General features: G+C 35.4%; 1 protein-coding gene across 3 annotated transcripts in view; it reads right to left on the bottom strand.

Annotated features, from left to right (window-relative positions):
- Positions 1-21,887, bottom strand: part of arhgap46b (Rho GTPase activating protein 46b) — a 119,896-nt gene that overhangs the window by 33,719 nt on the left and 64,290 nt on the right. The window contains exon 1 of one of the 3 annotated variants that reach the window (XM_065249878.2): positions 13,599-13,743. The exons of the other annotated variants lie outside the window; for them this stretch is intronic. Within the exon in view, the coding sequence (XP_065105950.2) occupies positions 13,599-13,627 (29 nt within the window). The 5' untranslated portion in view covers positions 13,628-13,743. Of the gene's footprint in view, positions 1-13,598; positions 13,744-21,887 lie in introns of those variants that run through there. 3 annotated transcript variants of the gene reach the window in all.

Below are 21,887 nucleotides of genomic sequence, written 5' to 3'. Positions count from 1 at the left end.
TTTTTTGAAAATATGCTCATTTTCCAGCTCCCCATTTGATTTTTACCGTTTTGGAGTCTCCGGGTCTGGCGGGACCACTTTTAGCATAGCTTAGCATAATCCATTGAATCTGATTAGACCATTAGCAAATGTTTATTATTAAAAATAACCAAAGTTCCAATATTTTTCCTATTTAAAACTTGATTCTTCTTTAGTTTGTAACAATCAAAGACTTTACTGCCGTAACATGGCTGCAGGAGGCGCAACGATATCACGCAGTGCCCGAATCCTAGCCATATCTGCCTAAAAAAAAATCGCAACTTTTAATTTTCTGTCGGTCTTAGTACACGATGTAAATACAGAAGAATCAAGTATTAAATAGGAAAAATATTGAAACTCTTTGGTTATTTTTAAGCGTGATGCTAATAGTCTAATCACATTCAATGAATTATGCTAAGCTATGCTAAAAGTGGTACCGCCAGACGCGGAGATCAGCTGAATGGATTCCAAAACTGTAAAAATCAAATGTTTAACTCTAGGGGAGCTGTAAAATGAGCATATTTCCAAAAAAGTGGAGTGTCACTTTAACTCTTTCCCTGCCAGCATTTCTTTTTTAAAGTTGCCAGCCAGTGCGAGCATTTTTCATGATTTTCACAAAAGTTTAATGCCTTCCAGAATTTATTTTTTTTATATATATATAAACATACAATATATAAAATGAAGCTATTAGCTATTTCATGCATTTTGACTTATTAACACGGTTAAAGAGTTAGATTCCTCACGCTAAACTTTGGCAAAGTGTCAAAAAAGCCGTTGGGTGTATAATGTATTTTATGTGTCGAATGCACTGCGCCAGGGTTTGTACAAGTTTTACCAAGTTTTTTCAAACAAGAAAGATTCTTACTTAACGATCTTGCTTTATTTCTTTTATGGGCAATTTCAGTGCAGGAAGTACAGTGGAAGTCCTTATATGGGCACTTATATGCACACACCAACCAAGAGCTGATATGAAATCAACCTCACAAAAGAAGTGTGATGTTGTTTGTGAGGAAAATTTAAGCTTGTTCAGCTTTCCAAAGAACCCAGAATAATAGAAACAATGGATATAGTTTGTTTATCTGGGGTAGCAATGGATTTGTGTGTGTGTGTTTGTTCAAAGCGTGATTTTGTTTAAATGGAGTCGGAGGCGGTAAGTACCTGTAAAACTGCTTCATATGTCTGTCATTTGTTGGCAATCGACACGTTAAGTGCTTATAATGTAGGACGAGCATGTAGTGAAACATAAGTTGTCCAGTGGGGTAATGTTTTTTGTGTGTTTCTTGTTTGTGACTCGTAGTACGCCTCCAGTAGCTAGGTTTATTCTGAAAGAATCGGTATAGGTGATCTGTCTTTTATAAATCTAATAAAACTAAACTAAACTTTGAAAATATGAATGATTAAATACCACTCTATAGGTTCTCAAGATCACATGAGATAAGCGGAAACAGCGTGTGTTATGTGAGCTTTAAATACCATCTTACTACCATTGGTCTATAACAACATTTTAAATGTCTTTCTTCCCTGATGAAAGAACGCAGAAGAGCTTTCCTGTGAATACATCAGGGTCATTACTCTGTTTTTCCTTATTTAACTAAACTGAAAGAGACGTCTGTTGATTTCAGCACACAGTTGTGACTTGCTACTGACACCAGCTCATTTATCATCATAGGGCTGGAAGTCTTGCCCAGGTGTTTAGTTTCTCACACAAGCACAAAAGAGTCTCGTCTCAGTTAGATTAGACCGAGCTGATTGTATTATTTGCTCTGTCCGGACACAAAAGGATGCTGAGAGAGTTAGACGGGGGGCCGAGGTGCAGATTGGGGGTGTCCTGAGGGAGTGCGTGTTAAAAAAGTTCAAAGGGCGTTTCTGTCACAGCGTAAACAGGAAATACCAGCGCAGCGTTCACCATGAGCTGAGCTAAGCTGAGAGAGCAGCGTATGTCCGGAGTTAAGTTGTAGTGTAGCGGTCTAAAACACACATATAGTACACCTGCATCCAAACCGCAATAAAACACAAATATATTTCTCTAATAGCAAGGAGGTACCGGAATAAAGCTGTCTGTTAGCATTCCCATTTATCTCAATGGCAGTCACTAGGGTAGCGCATGCAACGTCAGAATTATGACTTCATTGTGAGCCAATCACCTAAATTATAAATGTCACGTGACTGATCATTTTAAAATAAAATAGTTTGCAGCAGATGCTAAGCATTCAATTGGAGAAAGTTGGAAAAATATGCTTCCTATCACAAGGAATGTTAAAGTTGCAGTATCAAACCGCATGGGCTAACCAGCCAAACCTCAACCCTTTTTAATAGCAAATACCACTGTTGCAATGTATTTGAGATATTAAACCCATGAACCTGCTCAAAAAGGGGGCAAATAATAATTTGATCTTTAATTTTAGGCGTTTACTTTTTCAATGACCAATCAGCTGTCAAAGTCCAACTATAATGTAGGGAGCTCAAAAGCTGAGTCATCCAAGAACTTGCACTTTCATTACAGGAATAATTTACCCAAAAATTATATTTTTTTACAGTTTCTCACCCTCATGTCATCCCAGATGTATATAACTTTAAGTTGAACACAACCAATTTTATATTAAATTCAAATGCAGTTAGTGTTGAATTAAAATATGGCGGCACTAGAGATGTAACAAATACCGGTTTAATTGTTAACCGCGATTAAAATGTCCAATGGTTAGTATTACCGCATTATTATTATTATTTTTTTTTGTGATGACAGTGCTTCACTGACTGACTTTAAATCTAAAAATGTTCTCATTTAGGAAAATCTAGTTGTACTGATACATGTTTACTTAAAGGTGACATAGAATGATTGAACGGGGTATTTATCCTTGTTCTGTGATGTGATATGTAGACAAAAAATGTTTTGTTTGGGTCTGTAATGCCTTAGAAGCTTCCTAAAAACCTCTCTCAGATAGCTCTATTAGGGTGGGGGATTTTAAACAAGTGGTTTTGCACCTATTTGGCTCCCCCTACTGGCTTAACTTGCAATCTCATTACTGATTGGCTGACTTGCTGCCACTCAAAAAATTTAGCCAATTATTTTAAAGTGGAGGGGCAGTTAGATGCCTGTGATGTCATAAGCATCAGTTTTTCAGATTGGGCCGTTTTCTGGCTGACATTTCTAAAAGAGGAATTACTATGAGACTGAGATGTTTGGCATGTTTAGCACTTTTTGTATGTTTGTGAATGCGGGTAGACTCAGGCACAGCTGGCCCGCCCAATCAGAAATGTAAAAAATACTACTCTGTATAGTTAGACATGTATACTACTTTATGTGGTGTATTTTATCTATTGCATGTTATGTTAAAAACAGTAAAATTATAAGTAAGCCTGATAACTAAAAACTATTATAAAGCAGTTGAATGTTGCGTTACATTATGGTTAATGAGAAAAATAATCCCGAGCAGCTTTCAGCCATGATCACTTTGAGAACTTTTTTTTAAAAAGTGGAAAACGTATTTTGAATAACAACACGTTATAAATATGTACTCCGCGCTTTCCTCTCAATAACATAAACACACAACAAATATGACAGCGGGGTAAAAAATAGAAAGAAAACATCTGATCACAGTGATGTTGTTTGATAGCCTATACCGAGAGCCATACCAGCTCTCTAACTCAGCACTATAAGTCACGCCACGTTTTTTGCTACACTTTATACAATATAGCCTATTGCTTTTAAGCAACAAATAGCATATCATAACAACCTATAAGCCTACTGTGTAATTGAGACATTCATTTAAGAAATGCATTAAAAGCAGAAAGACGTGTAGGCTGCGGAAATATAGTGGGTTCACTTCAATCCACACCACAGACGTTCTTGGTTTGCTTCTTATTTATTAAATCGAGACAATTGTTTGATTAAACATTGATTAATATTAAAATACAATTTATACAAAACAAAATTCACTTTAAAGAAAGTCTTTCAACAAAACAAACCTATGCAGGACTCGCAAAATTACTACCCCGAAGTCCCGGGGCTATGGCGAATTCCTGTCGGGCTAAAAAAAAAATTATGCGCCCTGCCCGTCGGGCGGAGGAAAAAAATATTGTAATGTGTTTGCATTCTCTCAAGATTTAGTTAGGTAATTATATTGTATGTAATTCGGCATCATTAATATCCTCATTAACAAGTGAAACTGTCAGGAAATGAAGTGAAAGCATAATTAAACCCATTATTCCTTTTGTTCACGTCTGATATGCGCGCTCCTCGACTCCGCTCTTCACGAGTAGGCTTGCTCTTGTGCTCATCAAAAAGTATATTAAATGTTTATTTATTTGTCATTTCGTTTAACCTCAGAGTCAAACATTATTCTAGCAATTCCTTTTTCTTTCTTTATTTAGTAAGTTAACTTAAATATGTAAGAACGAAAATATATTTTTAGTGATTTGCATGAAGAGAATATGATGTTAGAAGCTTCATTTTAAGCATTTAGTAGCCGTATTTATTTAAACACTTTAATATTCATTTATATTTCTTGTCACTGTGTGCAGGTTCTTTTTTGTAGGCTTTTTACCAAAAAGGCTTAATTAATGTCACGTTGCATTACAATTTAAAATATCAATAATGTCAAAAATGTGACCCGATTTCTCACAACATACACAGACTTTTGTTCCGTGGGCCGTGTTTATATGAAAATCTGATTTACTCACTTGTAATTGTTTTTTTATTTGTCTTTTTTTCTCTCTTATTTTTTCCAAAACTTTATTAGAGAACATACACAGAACATCATTACTGAAAAACAGCCATTAAAGACAGAAACTCCAAAAATTGAAGAACAAAAAATAAACAAATAAAATAAAACTAAAAACAGATGACATTAATAATTGGTTCATGACAAAATTTCACATGACAACCAGACATGCAAGAGCCACTGAGATTTAAAGTTAACCATGTGCAACCATATTGGTATTTAATGTTAATTTGCGTTTGTTTTGGTTTCAATTACACTAAATACGCTCACAATATTGTTTTTTTCACAAACATATCGTTTTTCTTTAGTGATCCTAGAACACAAAACCAGTCTTAAGTTTGCATATTAATAGCAATAGCCAATTTCTTTTTAATGCTAAAATATAAGGATATTAAGTAAAGAAATTTTGTACATTCCTATCATAAATATATAAAAATGAATTTATCAGTAATAATATGTGTTCATTAGGACAACTTTATTTTGATAAAGTGATTTTCTCAATAATATTTTGATGCACCCTCAAGATTTTCAAATGCTTGTATCTAGACTAAATCTCAACATATACATCAATGGAAAGGTGATGTTTTAATCTACATTTTTGGTCCAGGGTCACATATTAACCCACTGGATTCCTTTGCATTATTTCTATAATAGACATTTGTCCTTTTTGCAATGATAGAAACATATTCCAATTATAATAGTTTAAATGAAAGGGAGTACTAATTGCTTTTAAACATTAGTATAAAAATATGTATATAGATGAATATGTGCAGCATAAGCATTTATACTACAGGGTCAGAGTAAACTGTCTGAGTCTAACCTCTCACTGGAGCTCAGAGTCTGATGAACAAACACATACTGATACTCAGTGGGCGAGTGTGAGGGGGCAAACCAGTCACATGTGCCTTTGTTCTCACTCTCTCTCTCTGTGGCTGTTATCCTGTTCTGCTCTTTTAGTCACATAGACAAAAACGTGCAGTTTGCTTCACAAGGTTAAAAATTCGCACCACATCTCCACCCTTCTCTCTACTCCCCAATCACATGTTGCAAATGCATTGTAACACACTGGCCAACACTCTTGTTGGTATACTTATCCACATATAATTATGCAACATCATACTAGCAATTTGAATGGTTGTGCTGAATAATAATATTTAGGTACTAATATTGATATTATAAAATACAACATTTCTATAAATGGTAATGTATTATGAGTACACTAAATAATAGTTTACCAAAGAAAGCACTGTGAAAACAATGGCTATGTTTACGTGCACACATTTTTGTCAATGCGACTTAATTCAATCAAATTGCAAATGTTTGTTTAGATGTACCAACCCAAACCAAACTTCTGCACAAGTGCACCGCAAAGGTTGCCAGATCCTCGTAACAAAACCAGCCCAATGACTATTTAAAACAATCCAAAAAGCATCCATGCCGAAACCATCAAATAATGAACAAAATCCTTTCATCTTTAACCCACAGAAAAAAGAAAAAGTAAGTAATTGGGCTACTCACAGAAACACTATCCCAATTAGCTCCCGAAAGGCTGTGGATTTGGCAACGCTGCACACAGTGTCTATTGTCAAGTCCAGCTTAATCTCTGAATGAATGTTGAAAGTCAAAGTTTGGTTGAAGAAAGTTGTTCGTAAGATATGAGCAAAGGAAACAACTTTTGAATGACACAACACTATGTTATTGCTTTATGTATGTGTTGACACATTACACATAAACCCGCTTGCAAAAAGTACAGCGTGTGCCCTCATTTTTTTAATAATGTGTGTTGCCAGTGCCATACATGTGACAAGTATCATGTGATACTTAAATTAGCGGTAAATACGCCCCATCATCTTATGGCGAGGTTTGAATAAGATGATGGGGCGTGAATTAATAATGTAAATGACGATATCAATGATACAGATATTTTAAAATGGGTCAATGATTTAAATTTGTTTTATGGTAGATATGATGTAGCAGAAAATAGGAACAAAGTTGAAGAATACGATACGATTGGTACGAGTCCTGTGTATTAAAGACCTGTGTAAATGAACTAACCAATCCAATAACAAGATTATTTCAATATACAAACCAACCTTTGTACCAACTGCAAGGTTTTCTGAATGAAGGGTATAAAATTTGACTTTATCTTATTATTTGTAAATTCAATACTGTATTTTATGTACTGTTGTTTTTATGTGTGCGTGAATTATATGTTAATTGCATGGTGAGGCCAAAATATGACTAAACAAGTGAACTTAACATAAAAAAACAAATAATTTATGTAGACACAACATGACTGACAAGTAAATCCAACTCTTTGGTTAATTTCTTTTCAACTTTTTCAAACAACGTCCAATGACATCAAGGCCAGAATCAAAAACTGAGTGGATCCGAGGGGTAACATGTTTAATACTGATGACAGCAAAGCCACTGGTGTGTTTCAGTGACATGATGGACCTCTGATAGGATTTGATTAGTTTCAGCCTTTAAGCTGTGCCAGAGGTTGAACCAAAAATATTTTTAAAAGAGCATCTGAACTTTACATGATGCAAATCTATGAGTCTGACCCCCTTATTGCATTTGTTGCACATGTCATTATGCACAATGGATCAAACTTAAAAAAAGGAATAAGATAAATCATAGAAATTCCCTATGCTGATAAGTCAGCAAATAGTCTATGCAATTACTATAATAATATATATAATAATATAAATACAATAATATAACTACTTTAGTCAGAATACTTGAGTAAATAAATAGGAGTAGATAAATCCCAATATAACCCCTGACTATAGTTAGGTTGAAATTGATTTGCTGCTGGTAACACATTATTTTATTAACTATTTATATAGACGGTTTCAGCAGTAACAACATAAACAAGCGGCTGTCGTGGTCCGCACGTAACTTCCGGTAAACTCCGCAAAGAATTATTAACAACAAAGTTCTTTAAACGTAGTTTATTTATATTACAGGCAAAAAAAAACAACACATAGATTATCTAGGAAACCAAAACATTTGTTATTTTCAACGAGGCATTTGTTTAAGAGATCAGTTTAGCAACTAGTCAGACCATTAAAAAAAACAAACTGGAAGTAAAGTTCAGATTCAGACGTGTATCGCATCACCGCACGTGCGTCTGATGAAACCGTCTATACAATAAATTATATCCAGTATTACCCAGTCAGCATATTGTAAGGATATGAGTGGCATACGTAAATCCTTTATTGACGGTTTCATCTGACGCACGTGCAGGGACGCGATTACGCATCTGGTCCGAACTTTACTTCCGGTTTCTGTTTGTTTAATGGTCTGACTAGTTGCTAAACTGAACTCTTGAACAAATACCTCGTTGAAAATAAGAAATGTTTTGGTTTCCTAGGTAAGCTATGTGTTGTTTATTTTGCTTGTTATATAAATGAACTACGTTTAAAGGACTTTGTTGTTATTTATTCTTAGCAGAGTTTAGCGAAAGGTAACGTGTTTTCCACGAAAGCCACTTGTTTATGTTGTTACTGGTGAAATCGTCTATATCTCTCTACATCTCTGCAATGTCTAATGACACTGCACTTTTTGATGTTCTGAGTTAAATTGTGTCAGACCTCACACGAGGCTGCGTTATCTGTAGATTAACTAAGCGCATGGTGACAAAAAACATTGATGCGTCGTGCAACCGGGTCACACATTCCGTTTTTGACGCGGGTCCCCCGCATTCATGAGCGTGAAGCCTACCTTCCATAGGAATTAATGAAACACGTTATTTGCTTTTCATCAGTGCGCACGCAACAGCGGGCACACTGGCACGGAGCAAAGTGAGACCTTCAGCCTATGTGATGGACATAGCTGGACTTCAATCTGAGCATCAAACAAACACTGATCAGTCAGAGCACCATACACACAACAATATACACACACACACACACACACACACACAACACCCACTCAAACAATAAAGTTTCCAAACAGAGTACACAATATTAAGGATCACAGATCTATTTGTGAGAGCAAGAAAGAGAAGTCTGGAGAAAGGGGGCGGAGTCCTAAAAGGATTTGTCATGGGAAAGTCAAGCATGGAATCCAAAGAGACTTCGGCATCCTCTGGTTAAGCAATGTTGCGAATATAAAGAACATTAAACTATGGGTGTGCTTGTTTGTGAAGGCATGTAAGTGTGTAAATTATAGAGTACACTGAATAACACATAAACAAGCATATGGAGAGAAAGTGTGTGTGTGTGTGTGTGTGGCCGAACATGAGACTATTCCTGTTTCATCTCAACTCAGCAGGTCAAAACTTTTGACCGCTGACCTCCAGACTGACCTTATTGACATGATGTCGGGAATATGAGCCAAAAATACTCCGCATACCATGTGGCCGCTCTCACACACCCTTATCCGACCCAGATCGCTCACTACATTTGACAAACACCGTACACGACACTCGTTCGGCTCAAGGCATCACTGAGCCTTGGTGGGTGAATGGATTTGGCAGTCGCAGTGTTCAGTTTCATATATTGAGCTCTCTGTCAACTCTGTCACTGTGTGTAGAATCTCTAAGGAAGAAAACACGTTTGAAGCTGGCAAATTTGAAGGAAGAGAAAACTAAAGTTAAGACCTGTTTGAAATGTAAGCTAACTCAATTTGGTCACGGAGAGTCAAATTGGGTTTGCAGGCAGGGCGTTTGAATTAGCGTGGAAGAAACAGTGACAGGATGAGATGAAGAAAAGAGATGTTTTCTGAAACTATGAGGTGGATAAAACAGTTAAACAAGGTGGTTAGCGTTGGGTTTTTTGTTTATACCTTTTAAAGAATAGCTAAAGGATTAGATTTCACTGTAAACTAGCGGGGGCTGCTACAGACTTTTATGGCAGATTTATGACAAATGGATATGGATGTCAAACAAACATGTTAAATGATGTACTCAGCTTAGTATTGTGTTGTCTCTAGACTAAATTTCGCACTTAGTTTTGTAGACAAAACAGCTCTGAAGTTGACTCCAGGAAATGGTTTAATCCAAACCATTTTTACTGTCTTTCCATATTGAAGAGACCATTATCGAAGGCTTTATACATTTTGTGAAATAGCCAGCCTTAAGTTTAAAATTTTATTTTAATTAGGGCTGGGCATAGATTAATCTAGATTAATCTCATACAAAATAAAAGTATTTTTTTTGCATAATATATGAGTTTGTGATGTGTGTAAATATTATGTATATTTAAACACACATATATACCTTTAAGAAATGTTTTATTTAAATATAATTTTAAATTTATATAATTTAAATATATAAAAAAATAAATAAATATATATACACATGTAAATGTTTCTTAAATACATACATGAATGTGTGTGTATTTATATATACATAATAATTACACACAGCACAAACTCATATGTTATGCAAAAAATTACTTTTATTTTGTATGAGATTAATCTAGATTAATCTATGCCCAGCTCTAATTTTAATCGAATATTGTTTATTCTATTCTGATTTTTATTTAATAAATAATGCAAGTCATAATATAACACTTGTATTTTACCATTTTCATGTGTTTTATGATAAAAAAGAAATGATTGATGTAGAAATGATGATTAAAGGAAAAACTAAAGTGGTCTCTTATTTTTTTCCGTGGCTTTTTCTATTTTTTTCTATTATTATTATTATATATTATTATCACTATTTCTTGCTCCACAATGTGTTTTTTATACAGCTGCTTTGCAAAAACCCAAAACTGTGAAAAGGACCATAAAAATAAACTTGAATGACACAGTATATGCTTGACAAACGGTGACATATATATTGGATTAATGTTAAGAATCTGTCTTCCTCTTTATTTCTTTCTTTTTCTCAGTGAAAGTGGTACCATGGTGAAAATGTGTATTTCCCATGGCTATGTGCCATAAAGTAGAGGAGGAAAATATGGAAAGTATTCAGACGGGCATAAACACAGACAGCTAAAACATGTGGGTCCTAAGTGAGAGGCATTCGTGAACTGACGGACCCTTGTAATTGCATTTATTAGTTACAGACTAGAGCAAATACGCAATAAATATACATGACTTCAACCAATACTACCATAAGAGGCTTCAAACAATTGTATTGTTCCTCACAGATTTTGTGATGTAGTCTGATATTTCCAATACGTTTGCCTATTTACCTTAAAATTAAAATGACCTTAATGCCATAGGTGTATACAGTATAACTTCCTTTCTATAGCTGAACACATTTAGGGCCAGATTAAAGGTGCATTGTGTAACTTTTATAAAAATCTCTTGACAGAAATGCAATATAATACACATAACTATATTATCAGTGTTGTATAAAGACATTACGAAAGAACGGTATTGTTTTTATTACCTTAGAATGAGCCACTTTTATTCTACATATACAGCAAGGGTCCCCTTACATGGAAATCAACATTTAGCGCCGCCATGTTTCTAAAAGGACGAACTGTGCATTTTCATCACAACATTGTCTCAGATGACGGCATGTTTGTCCTGAGAAAGCTACCGTAGCTTCTCTATGCTTTTCGAAAGGGAGGGGGTGAGCTGTGGACTAAGCTGTTGGTTGCAATTATCACCACTAGATGCCGCTAAAATCTACAAAGTGGATTTTTAACTAACATCTTTTGGCGCTAAAAACTACTGTCAGGATTTACTATAGACACGCTGTAAAAAATGAGTGCTGAAAACGTGTGAATACTGTGACTGATCTTATTGCATATGCATTATGGGAGGAGCGATGCGTTTGTGAGGAAAAACAATTCATGTTTTTAGCCTATTTAGAGACTGATAAGTCATATTTAAATGTAAAAAAACACTGTTAGTTGTGTATGATCTAAAATGGTGGCATGCTGGCTCCACGTCTGTAAGTATGATGATCATTAGTTCTCGTGACTTTTCGTCATATGTGTCGTGACAAAACGCACAGTTTCAAGAGTTTTACAGTTTTGTTGCTAATATAATGTGAACCAACATCATGAATATCACAGTAACTGTAGGTTTTTTATTTCATAAAGGTCATACCAATTATCCAGTTTTACGTTTGCTTCTTGTTCTCGATAATAACGGGTAATTTAATAGTAAAAATATGACTACATTACTTTATAAAGTCTGTGTAAAGTGATATATAAAAAGTGTTTGTCACATTACAGAAAAATGCCCAGCCAAATTTGAATGATTAAAAAACTGCCATGTAAGTAATATAAGTTATCCAAATCTTGAAAAAACAGGATTCTCTGCTCATGAACATGAAGGAGATTTTATGCACATTTAAGACAACTTTCATTAAGTGTCATTTGTTCAATTATGCCACTTTTAATGCAAAGATGACATTGTTTGAAATGTCTTTGTTATGACAACTTGAAATAAACCAAAACATCATAACTTGTCATAAATCTGTCATAAACATGACATGGCAGAATAATAATCAAACTTAATAATCTGCCTAGCTTTATGGGTTAACATTACATTAAACTGTCATTTAAATGTCGTTAAGTGTTAATACTAGTTTATAGTTTTATAACAGCATCATGAATATTTTTCTTGACCTCAACTACAGTGGTACAAATATAATTAAACACATTAAAATGTCAATAAGTGTTAATACTGTGTCAAATAATTTTAAATACCTAAACAAAATGCAACAGACACGTCAAAATATTATACTTAATTTTATGTATGTGCACAATACACACAGAGGGTTCTGAAATTTTCTGACAAAAACAAACAAAACCATTTAATTTATTTAATTTAATGTAATGTATTTAACTGTTTTTTTAGTGATATGGACCCAACACTGCATGGCTTAACCCATTATTGTACAGTTTTCATTTAATTTCAGTTGAATGGGTTTCCAAATGCAATAAAATATAATTTTATCAATTTTAATTATTATCATTATTATTTGACGATTGATTTTATCTGTCAAATACATGGTGGAAACTTAAAAAAACATTATGAACTAAAGAATATTAATGGTACTGTTATAAAACTATTTGACAGAGTAGTAACAATTAATCACATTTTAATGACAAATTATATTTGTACCACTGTAGTTGAGGTCAAGAAAAATATTCATGATGCTGTTAAAAACTATTTGAAAGAGTATTAACACTTAATGACATTTTAATGACAAATTCGATTTGTATGACTGGTAAAAAGTGGTCAGGACAAGTTGATGAATTGGTTAATTTCAAGTTGTCATAACAAAGACATCTCATACAATGTCATCTTTGCATTAAAAATGACAATTGAACGAATGACAATAACAACAGTTGTGATAAATGTGCATAAAATCTCCTTCATGTTCACATGTCACGTCATGATTATGAAGGTGTTATGTCAGTCTTATGAACACCCCTTCAAGTAAAGTGTTACCTGAAATACCTTTACCAAACACTGAACCATCTGCTGTCGGTGCTTACAGATGTATTAAAATAACACCATTTGCCATGTCTGCCTGGTCGGGATACTCAAACAAACAGTTTTGGGGGCAACATCAACCAACAAATGGCTTAATAATAGTTGCCTCCATAGATAAGCTAAGAAAGATAAAGTCGTATCACCCCTCCCATTTATACACAAATATTATTCATTAAATGACACAGCAATGTTTTTCAAAATATATCCTGTGTCAGACATCTCAACAATACACTTGTTTACTAGGGCAGACCATACAATAAAAAAGCACCAGTATGTTTGGGTGGACATGTCACCAGTTTCACATCTGTCTGTTCCTCCTTCATTCCTGTTCCGTTCTATAAACGCACACATCTAGCCCACTCAACTAAAAAATAGCACTGACGTATCTTCAATGTGACCAAATGTGCCTGTTTTATTTTAGTAGAACATAATTCCTCCTACCTCTTCCTCTTTTCTGAACCTCCATTCATCCCAGTACGATCACCTGCTTTCTCTAGTGATTACCAGTCGACCCACCTTAATTCTGCTTCATGGTTTTGGAGTCTGTTTTAAACTTGAACAGTGTGTCTCTGTGTTCACTGGTCTGCTCCTCAGGAAGCATGTGAATACCTCCTCGAGTAGCATATGAGTGTGTATGTGTTTATATGAAGAGAGCCATGCCAATCTGGGCTTGGTCAAATCGTTTCTCCACCATACCCGGCAGGTTCTGGCAGGGGTGTGCTGTTCTGATTTTAAGTAGCAGACGTTTTGGAAAATCAATGGCTAGGCCAGGTTTGAACATACAGGTTTGGGTGTGAGTGACGATAGTTGTGGTTAGTACTAATATTATTGTTATGAAGGTGAGAAAAAGCAAATGCTATGAAAGACTGCATTACGTAATGCATGATGCACCCGGTTGTTATTGCAGAATAAATCCCCACAGGGTGAAAATAAAATCCTAAAGGGATTTATTTGTGATAACACTGGCTAGATGTAGATTAGCCAGCTTATTACACTGCTATTTTCACATGAGCAAATATATAACTAATATATAACTCCACTACATTGTTTTCCTGATTTACTGTTTTCTGTATAAAATAATGGAAAGGACATTCCGTAAAAATATAACCTTGATATCTTTAATATTAATTTTACCACTGTTAAAAAAGTGTTCTTAGACAAAATATGAAAAAAGTTGTTGTCAAACTATGTAGAAACTTAACATGGGCAATTACAGGTGTGTGTTTATAGTGTGTGTGTATAGCTTTAGTGTGGCTCATACTATCAAAAACAGCCAGGGCGTTGCTATATGGTTTACTACGTTTTTCTGATTGGTTTCTAGGTGGTTGCTTACTGCCCAGAGTCAAAAAAGCCCAAACCCAACGTGTCTTGTCATATTGTTATCTCTACATATTGAATATTTTATCGTCCCACTTCTCCTAAACAAGCCACAATATTCAGGCATCATTCATTTCACAGCACAAATATATTATGCAATATACTTAGGGTTAAGAGTTTGCCTAAATCCTTAAGGGATTTACTGCATTAGTACACACTGTAAAAAATATTTGCTGCCTTATTTTCTTTGTTTCTTTAATTAACTCGGATTTACAGGTCATTTTAACATATTATTATTTATCTTGACAAGAGATGAGTTGCTACCACTTATAAAATATAGGCTAGTTGAAATAAGTCAACTTCATTTTATAAGTTATAACAACTGATCTCTAGTCAAGATAAATAATAGTAAGTTAAAATGACTTGTAAATCTGATTTAACAAAAACATTTCATGCAGCAAAGAATTATTTACAGTGCATCCTATTTTTAAAAATTATAATTAAAACTTTGTAAAATTACAAACATTATCTGTCAATTAACAGCTCAACTTTTATTTTAAAGGCACACTCCACTTTTTTTGAAAATATGCTTATTTTCCAGCTCCCCTAGAGTTAAACACTGGATTCTTACCGTTTTGGAATCCATTCAGTGATCTCCGGGTCTGGCGCTAGCACTTTTAGCATAGCTTAGCACAATCCATTGAATCTGATTAGACCATTAGCATCACTTAAAAATAACAAAATGTGTTTAGATATTTTTCCTATTTTAAACTTGACTTTTTTGTAGTTACACTGTGTACTAAGACCCACAGAAAATTTAAAGTTGCAATTTTGCCGACATGGGTAGGAACTATACTCTCATTCTGGCGTAACAATCAAGGACTTTGCTGCCGTAACATGGCTGCAGCAGGCGCAATGATATTATGCAGTGCCTGAAAATAGTCCCCTGCTATTAAAAGTTGCCAAGGGGACTTTTTTCATGCACTGCATAATATCACTGCGTAAACTCTTTGGTTATTTTTAGCGCGATGCTAATGGTCTAATCAATGGATTATGCTAAGCTATGCTAAAAGTGGTACCGCCAGACCCGGAGATCAGCTGAACGGATTCCAGAACGGTAAGAATCCAGTGTCTGTGTTTGGTTTGTGTGTGTTCATGACTTGCGGTGGATGGGTAAAATGCAGAGACAATCATGTCTTTTTATTTTATCTTTTATTTGTCATTTTATTTAAGGAGTTTGATCATAATAATCTGGGGAAAATATGTTAAATAACAGTATATGGCTGCAGAACCTTTAGAGAAAAAATCCGTACAATTATTGTTTTTGGACTATTGTTATGTTTGGCAGCCGCTGCTGCCCGTCATTTGACCTTTGTTATGATACAATTGTTAATAGATTTCACTACCTAATGTATTTCAAGGACGATGTATGACATGCAAGCACATGCACGTGGGCATAAACAATTTGCAGATTCCCTTTCTCTGAAGACCACGTGGCCAAGAATTCCACATGTCAAAAATAATTCTGCTCTCAAAAGAGAAAATGATAACAAACAAGATCTGAGAGGCAGGGACAGGAAAAGACACGTCCAATTAAAGCTTGAGATTAGGGCGCTTGAGGATCCAGAGGCTGGATTAAAAACAAAAGCATGTGCAGACAATAAAGGAAGCATCAACAAAAATGTGTAACAAAGACAAAGATGAGGTGGTCTGTCATGAGGTGATCTCCAAAGATTAAAACAGATGCCAAGCTGTCCCTCCGTACGCTTAAAACAAACTCACAGAAAAACAAGTTTTCGTGAGAGGCAAGTGCGGTATGTGAGAGTTTCATCACAAAATACTTTCATCGTGCTTTGAAGAAACTTTCAAAAATGAAAATGTTGTCATTATTTATCCAACTTCAGGTTTTGGGTTTTCTGTAGCAGAACTTTTAACAATCCAGACTGACTCGCCGCCATATAGCTCTGCCTACCTTGCTGCATAACCTAAAATACATTGCTCCAGGTACATATCGCTTCTTCTTTTGATGGTATGTTCACTAGAGGCATTTCGTTTCTCTCCGTTTTGACGCAGGAGTATTAAAAGTTATGAGGCAGTTACTTGTATTGTTGTCTATTTACACTAAGCGCAAAGATCGTCCTTTGTTGGCAAACACTGTTTACAGCAACTCCGCCCACCACTGTCACTAAAGTAAAAAAAAAAACTAGCAAAATTCCTCAACTTCAGCGATGCATTCAGTAATGAGTAAGGCTTGTAAAACTGGCTTTTGACGCGATGTCCCTGGTTCGAATCCCCCTTTTGCCAAACTCACTCTTCTTCCTTTTCCTATCACATATCTCGAATATGGATTAAGTTTCAATAAAAATTAGTGCTGGGAAAAGATTAATCGTGATTAATCGCATTCAAAATGATTATTTAAGAAACATTTACATACCCAATTTTCAGCTGTGATGTCCGTGGTGCTGAACTCAAGCGCATCAGGCGTTAAAGATCACCCGTACATGAGGAGCATTTGCTCTGCTTATTTGTAACCCTGAAATAATTTTGGCTGCTCTTAGTAGATTGCGTTGGTCATTATGGAAATCAGCTGTTGCGCTTGTGTTATGTAATCTGCGCCTTTTTAGTAAATAACCCACAGATATTACCACTCCCATCTGAGCTTTTTGGGAATTGCACTCTCACGTTAGTTTGCGCCATTAGTAAATCTGCCCCCCAGTCTTCTAAAGCCACACAGCAGCTTTATGTGAGGAGCAGACTGACATTTAAATCATTTGTCACTGATAATCTTGCTGTCCCCTGAAGCTGGCAGCTAGCCAATAGTCCAATATTTAAAAAATGTCAAGTACTGTTTGGTTACCCACATGAGAACCAATGGCTATACGTTAATGTACTATGTAAGGGACACTCCACTTTTTTGAAAATATGCTCATTTTCCAGCTCCCCTGGAGATAAACATTTGATTTTTAGCGTTTTGGAATCCATTCAGCCGATCTCCATGTCTGGCGATACCACTTTTAGCATAGCTTAGCATAATCCATTGAATCTGATTGGACCATTAGCATGGTGACGAAAAAGTTGCGATTTTCTGCATAATATCACTACGCCTGCTGCAGCCATGTTACGGCAGCAAAGTCCTTGATTATTACGGCAGAATGAGAGTATAGTTCCTAGCCATATCTGCCTAGAAAATCACAACTTTTATTTTTCTGTCGGTCTTAGTACACAACGTAACTACAGAAGGGTCAAGTCTTAAATAGGAAAAATATCGAAACTCTTTGGTTATTTTTTTGCGCAATGCTAATGGTCTAATCAGATTCAATGAATTATGCTAAGCTATGCTAAAAATGCTACCGCCAGACCCGGAGATCAGCTGAATGGATTCCAAAATGGTAAAAATCAAATGTTTAACTCTAGGGAAGCTAGAAAATTAGCATATTTTTTAAAAAGTGGAGTGTCTCTTTAAAAAAATCTAAATATGGGCTAGACAAAGGGTCTTCAGAAGGGGTGATGATTTGGTCTGTTCTTCAAACTTCTTTAGGAAAAAAACAATTGCATATCTTGTGAAATCTTGGTGTGGACTACTTTTTGTATTTTTGATCAGATGTTGTATGGGGGTAAGGGAATATGGAATATGTCTATTGCTTGCATTAGCACAGGTCATGGGTTCAGTCCTACAGCATACACATACTGATTAAAAATATAAAAGTGTCTGTCAAGTGCATAAATGCAAAAAATTTAAATGTACTACTTTTGTATAATAACAGCATGTGTGTTCAGAAATGATACAAGGGTAAATAAATAATTACAGATGTTTGATTTTGGGTGAATTGTTGAAAACAGATCTACTGTCATAATTCATGCCCTGCTCTTTTTCTCATCTCTTAATCCTCTGAGATTAATGTGTCAATGTTCTTGTGTCTGTGTCTTTTCTGTGCTGTGATGTGGCTGGTAAAGAGGATGAGCGCCTAAACCCGCTCTTTGTTCTCCATTCTGATCTAAAGGGATTTTCTGCTTTCTACAGGACGATATAATGCAAGAGTGTATAAGACAGATTACTGTCACCCACCGCAATCCTCTTTACAAAAGAAAAGAAAAAGTGAGTGAGTGTGGAAAAGACACAAAACAGAAGAGAGAAAGTAAAATACAAAATTCCCACAATTCTTCATGTCTCTGGTTTAAATAATGAGTCATTTACTAAATGACTAAAATATCTTAACGCTGAACACATGTAACACACACACACACACACACACACACACACACACACACACACACACACACACACACACACACACACACACACACACACACACACACACACACACACACACCGTAAACTGGGAAGTTTTATACGGTTTGGCTGTTTGTTTACATGACGACAGCGTTTTAATGTCTTGAAAATGCAAACTATTGAAGATGGGTTTCAAAGTGCAAGTTTTTTGACAATGAGGCCTTGTTGTCTCTGTGTAAACTACATGAACGCAAATCTGTCATAACAGTGACGTAATACGCATGTGTAAAGTCAGTCTATAGGCATGCACAAGTATAACCAAAACAACAATGGCGACGTGCAGGAATGTGTTTATGCTGCTTAAGATACGGAGTTTATTAACACTTCTTCAACAAAGTTTATAACATTTTGGTGGAGGAATAAACCTACCCCATCGTTAATAAAAAAAACCCTGCTGTCTTAACACTTTCCCTACCAGTGTTTAAAAAAAGTTGCCTGCCAGCGCCAGTATTTTTTATGATTATCACAAAAGTTTAATGCCTTCCATAAAATGTTCTTCTTTAAATTTCTAAACATACAATACATCAAATAAAAGAACAAACTGCTTTTGAAATAATTTTGTTTTATTACTTCTCAAATATGAGTAAGCTTCATTAAAAAAACAAAAAACAAATTTTGAGCAAAAAGCTGAGATAATTGCATTTTTGTAGGGGTCTTTTGTTAGAGATCAGATTCAGAACGATCATCAAAACATACACAGAGTTTTTACTGTTTTTTGGATCAGTGAATGCTTCAGTGTTTTATAATTTGGGTAAGAACGCCACCTAGTGGATATTAGCGAAAATATGGATTGCCGTAAAAACTCATCATTGCAGGGAAGTGTTCTCTTAACTCTTTCCCCTCCAGCGTTTTAAAAAAGTGGCCAGATAGCGCCAGCATTTTTCATGATTTTCACAAAAGTTTAATCCCTTCCAGAAAATGTTCTTCTTTAAATATATAAACAAATAATAAATCAAATGAAGAAAAAGACCATCTGCTTTCAAAAAAATTTTTTTGTTCTCTTTTTATCACCTCTCAAATGGGAAGGTTTCTTCAAAAACACCCAATTTTGAGCAAAAATATGAGATAATTCCATTTTTGTGAAGGACTTTTGATAGAGATCAGATGCAGAGCAATCTTTAAAACATACCCAGAGTTATTTCTCTTTCACGTGAGGCGCTACTACCGGCTTGTATAAGTTGCGGAAGTTGCTTTCACCTGGTGGATAATAGCGAAATTTGCAGAAAGCCGGAAATTCTCGTCATTGGCAGGGAAGCGTTTTCTATTAATTGACGAGATAAATCATCAATGGTGGGGAAAGAGTTAATTTTTTGTATTTATCGCTCTGTAGAAGAATGCATATGCGCAGGTGTGCAATGTTTCTTTACAAGGTAACATCGCCATCTAGTGGCCTGGCACACATAGTACAGCGTATTTACTTGTCTTTGCGGATCCGTGTAAATGCTGATCCCTTTGACAGCATTATTATACTGTACGTCAAATTTTTCATATCATGTAAACAACATAGCCTTAATATAGTAAGTAACATAGTAATAAACACTGTATATCATCTAATCAAACACACCACCCATAATGCCCTTACCATGCCTTTGTGTGTTTTTACAAGCTCGAAACCAAGATGACAACTGCACTACTGCAAACAGGAGAGAAGATGTTTTAGACTTGCAAACCTCACTATTGATGCCAGGGGCTGTGTCCGAAACGGTCTACTTTCATATTATATGGTAAGCGAAAAGCAGTAGGCAAGGCGAGTAGTACGTCCGAATAAATAGATCCTCTGGCAAGGTCCCGAACTGTTTATTCGATGAACACTTTATTATACTGTGCGTCCCCAGGAGAGGAGTTATCGAATGAAGAAGAAGAAGGAGAGACGATGTTTCATTCAAAAATGTCCAAAAGCGGTAACGCGGCTTTCTCTTGAACTTAAATTGCACTAATTTAACTTTATTCCACTTAACAACTAACAACTAACTTGACCCTAAACAACTAACATGAGCCCACCTCAACATCTCTATAATATTCAAGTGTAAGTTATTACTTGAACATTAATGGCACAGATTTCTTTAACAAGCCCCAGGCATTATTCATGTGCACAACACAAGCAGTGACAAGTGAATTACATACTGTAAAAACATTTAATACAATTGCTAAAATTCCTAATCCTAAGAATGACCAAATCTAACAATGATTTTTACCTGAGCAAACACGACTGATCATAACCCTGTCAAAACTGTCCGAAATAATATGAACAGGACAAACATGTAAGCTTTCTCAAATAACTATATCATTATACCAACAAAATAAAAATTAAATACCCTCGATACCCATGTTTCAAGAGACAATATAACAGACAGACTTCATAAAATATCCAAAATAGACAATAATGTGGTTCTGCATATGATGCCCCAAAACACTGTCAAATAAGGCCGCCCCCCAAAAGAGAGAACACACACAGACTGTCAGCAGACCTCTTACCCTCTTTGTCAATCACAGGCCACAGCACATGTTGAAACAGCACCATTTGTCCTTCTTTACCCTAAAGGACTTGCATTATAACCGTACCCATAAACAGCTCACCATTACTAGACTCCTTCTGACGGGCAGCTTGTACTTGATGTCCTCTATCTGCACCACATACGCTCGCACACGCACTCGCCCCAAAATACGCCCAAGCCTGAAATACTTGGCCTACTTTTAATTGAGTTCAAACTGATAATTTGCTTTGGTGAGAACTTGTGTGTGCGTCAGACGTGCGCGCATAAAAGAATGATGCATAAGGAGTGAATAAACATGTCTAAAGAATTTTCCCCAAAATTAAAATTAACACATTTTACTCTAAAGCCATCCGAGATGTATACGACTTTCTTTCTTCAGCCAAACACATTTAGAGTTATTTTAAATAATATCTTGTTTCTTTTAAGCCTTGTAATGTCACTGAATAGGACAGAAAAGGAATTCATATAAAGGGGACATTTCACAAGACTTTTTAAGATGTCAAATAAAGATTTAGTGTCCCCAGAGTACGTATGTGAAGTTTTAGCTCAAAATACCATATAGATAATTTATTATAACATGTTAAAATTGACACTTTGTAGGTGTGGGGGGGGGGAGGGGGGGTGTCC

The sequence above is a fragment of the Paramisgurnus dabryanus genome, chromosome 21 (assembly GCF_030506205.2).
Source record: "Paramisgurnus dabryanus chromosome 21, PD_genome_1.1, whole genome shotgun sequence".
NCBI lineage: Eukaryota > Metazoa > Chordata > Actinopteri > Cypriniformes > Cobitidae > Paramisgurnus > Paramisgurnus dabryanus.
This window is presented reverse-complemented; position numbering and strand designations above follow the sequence as displayed.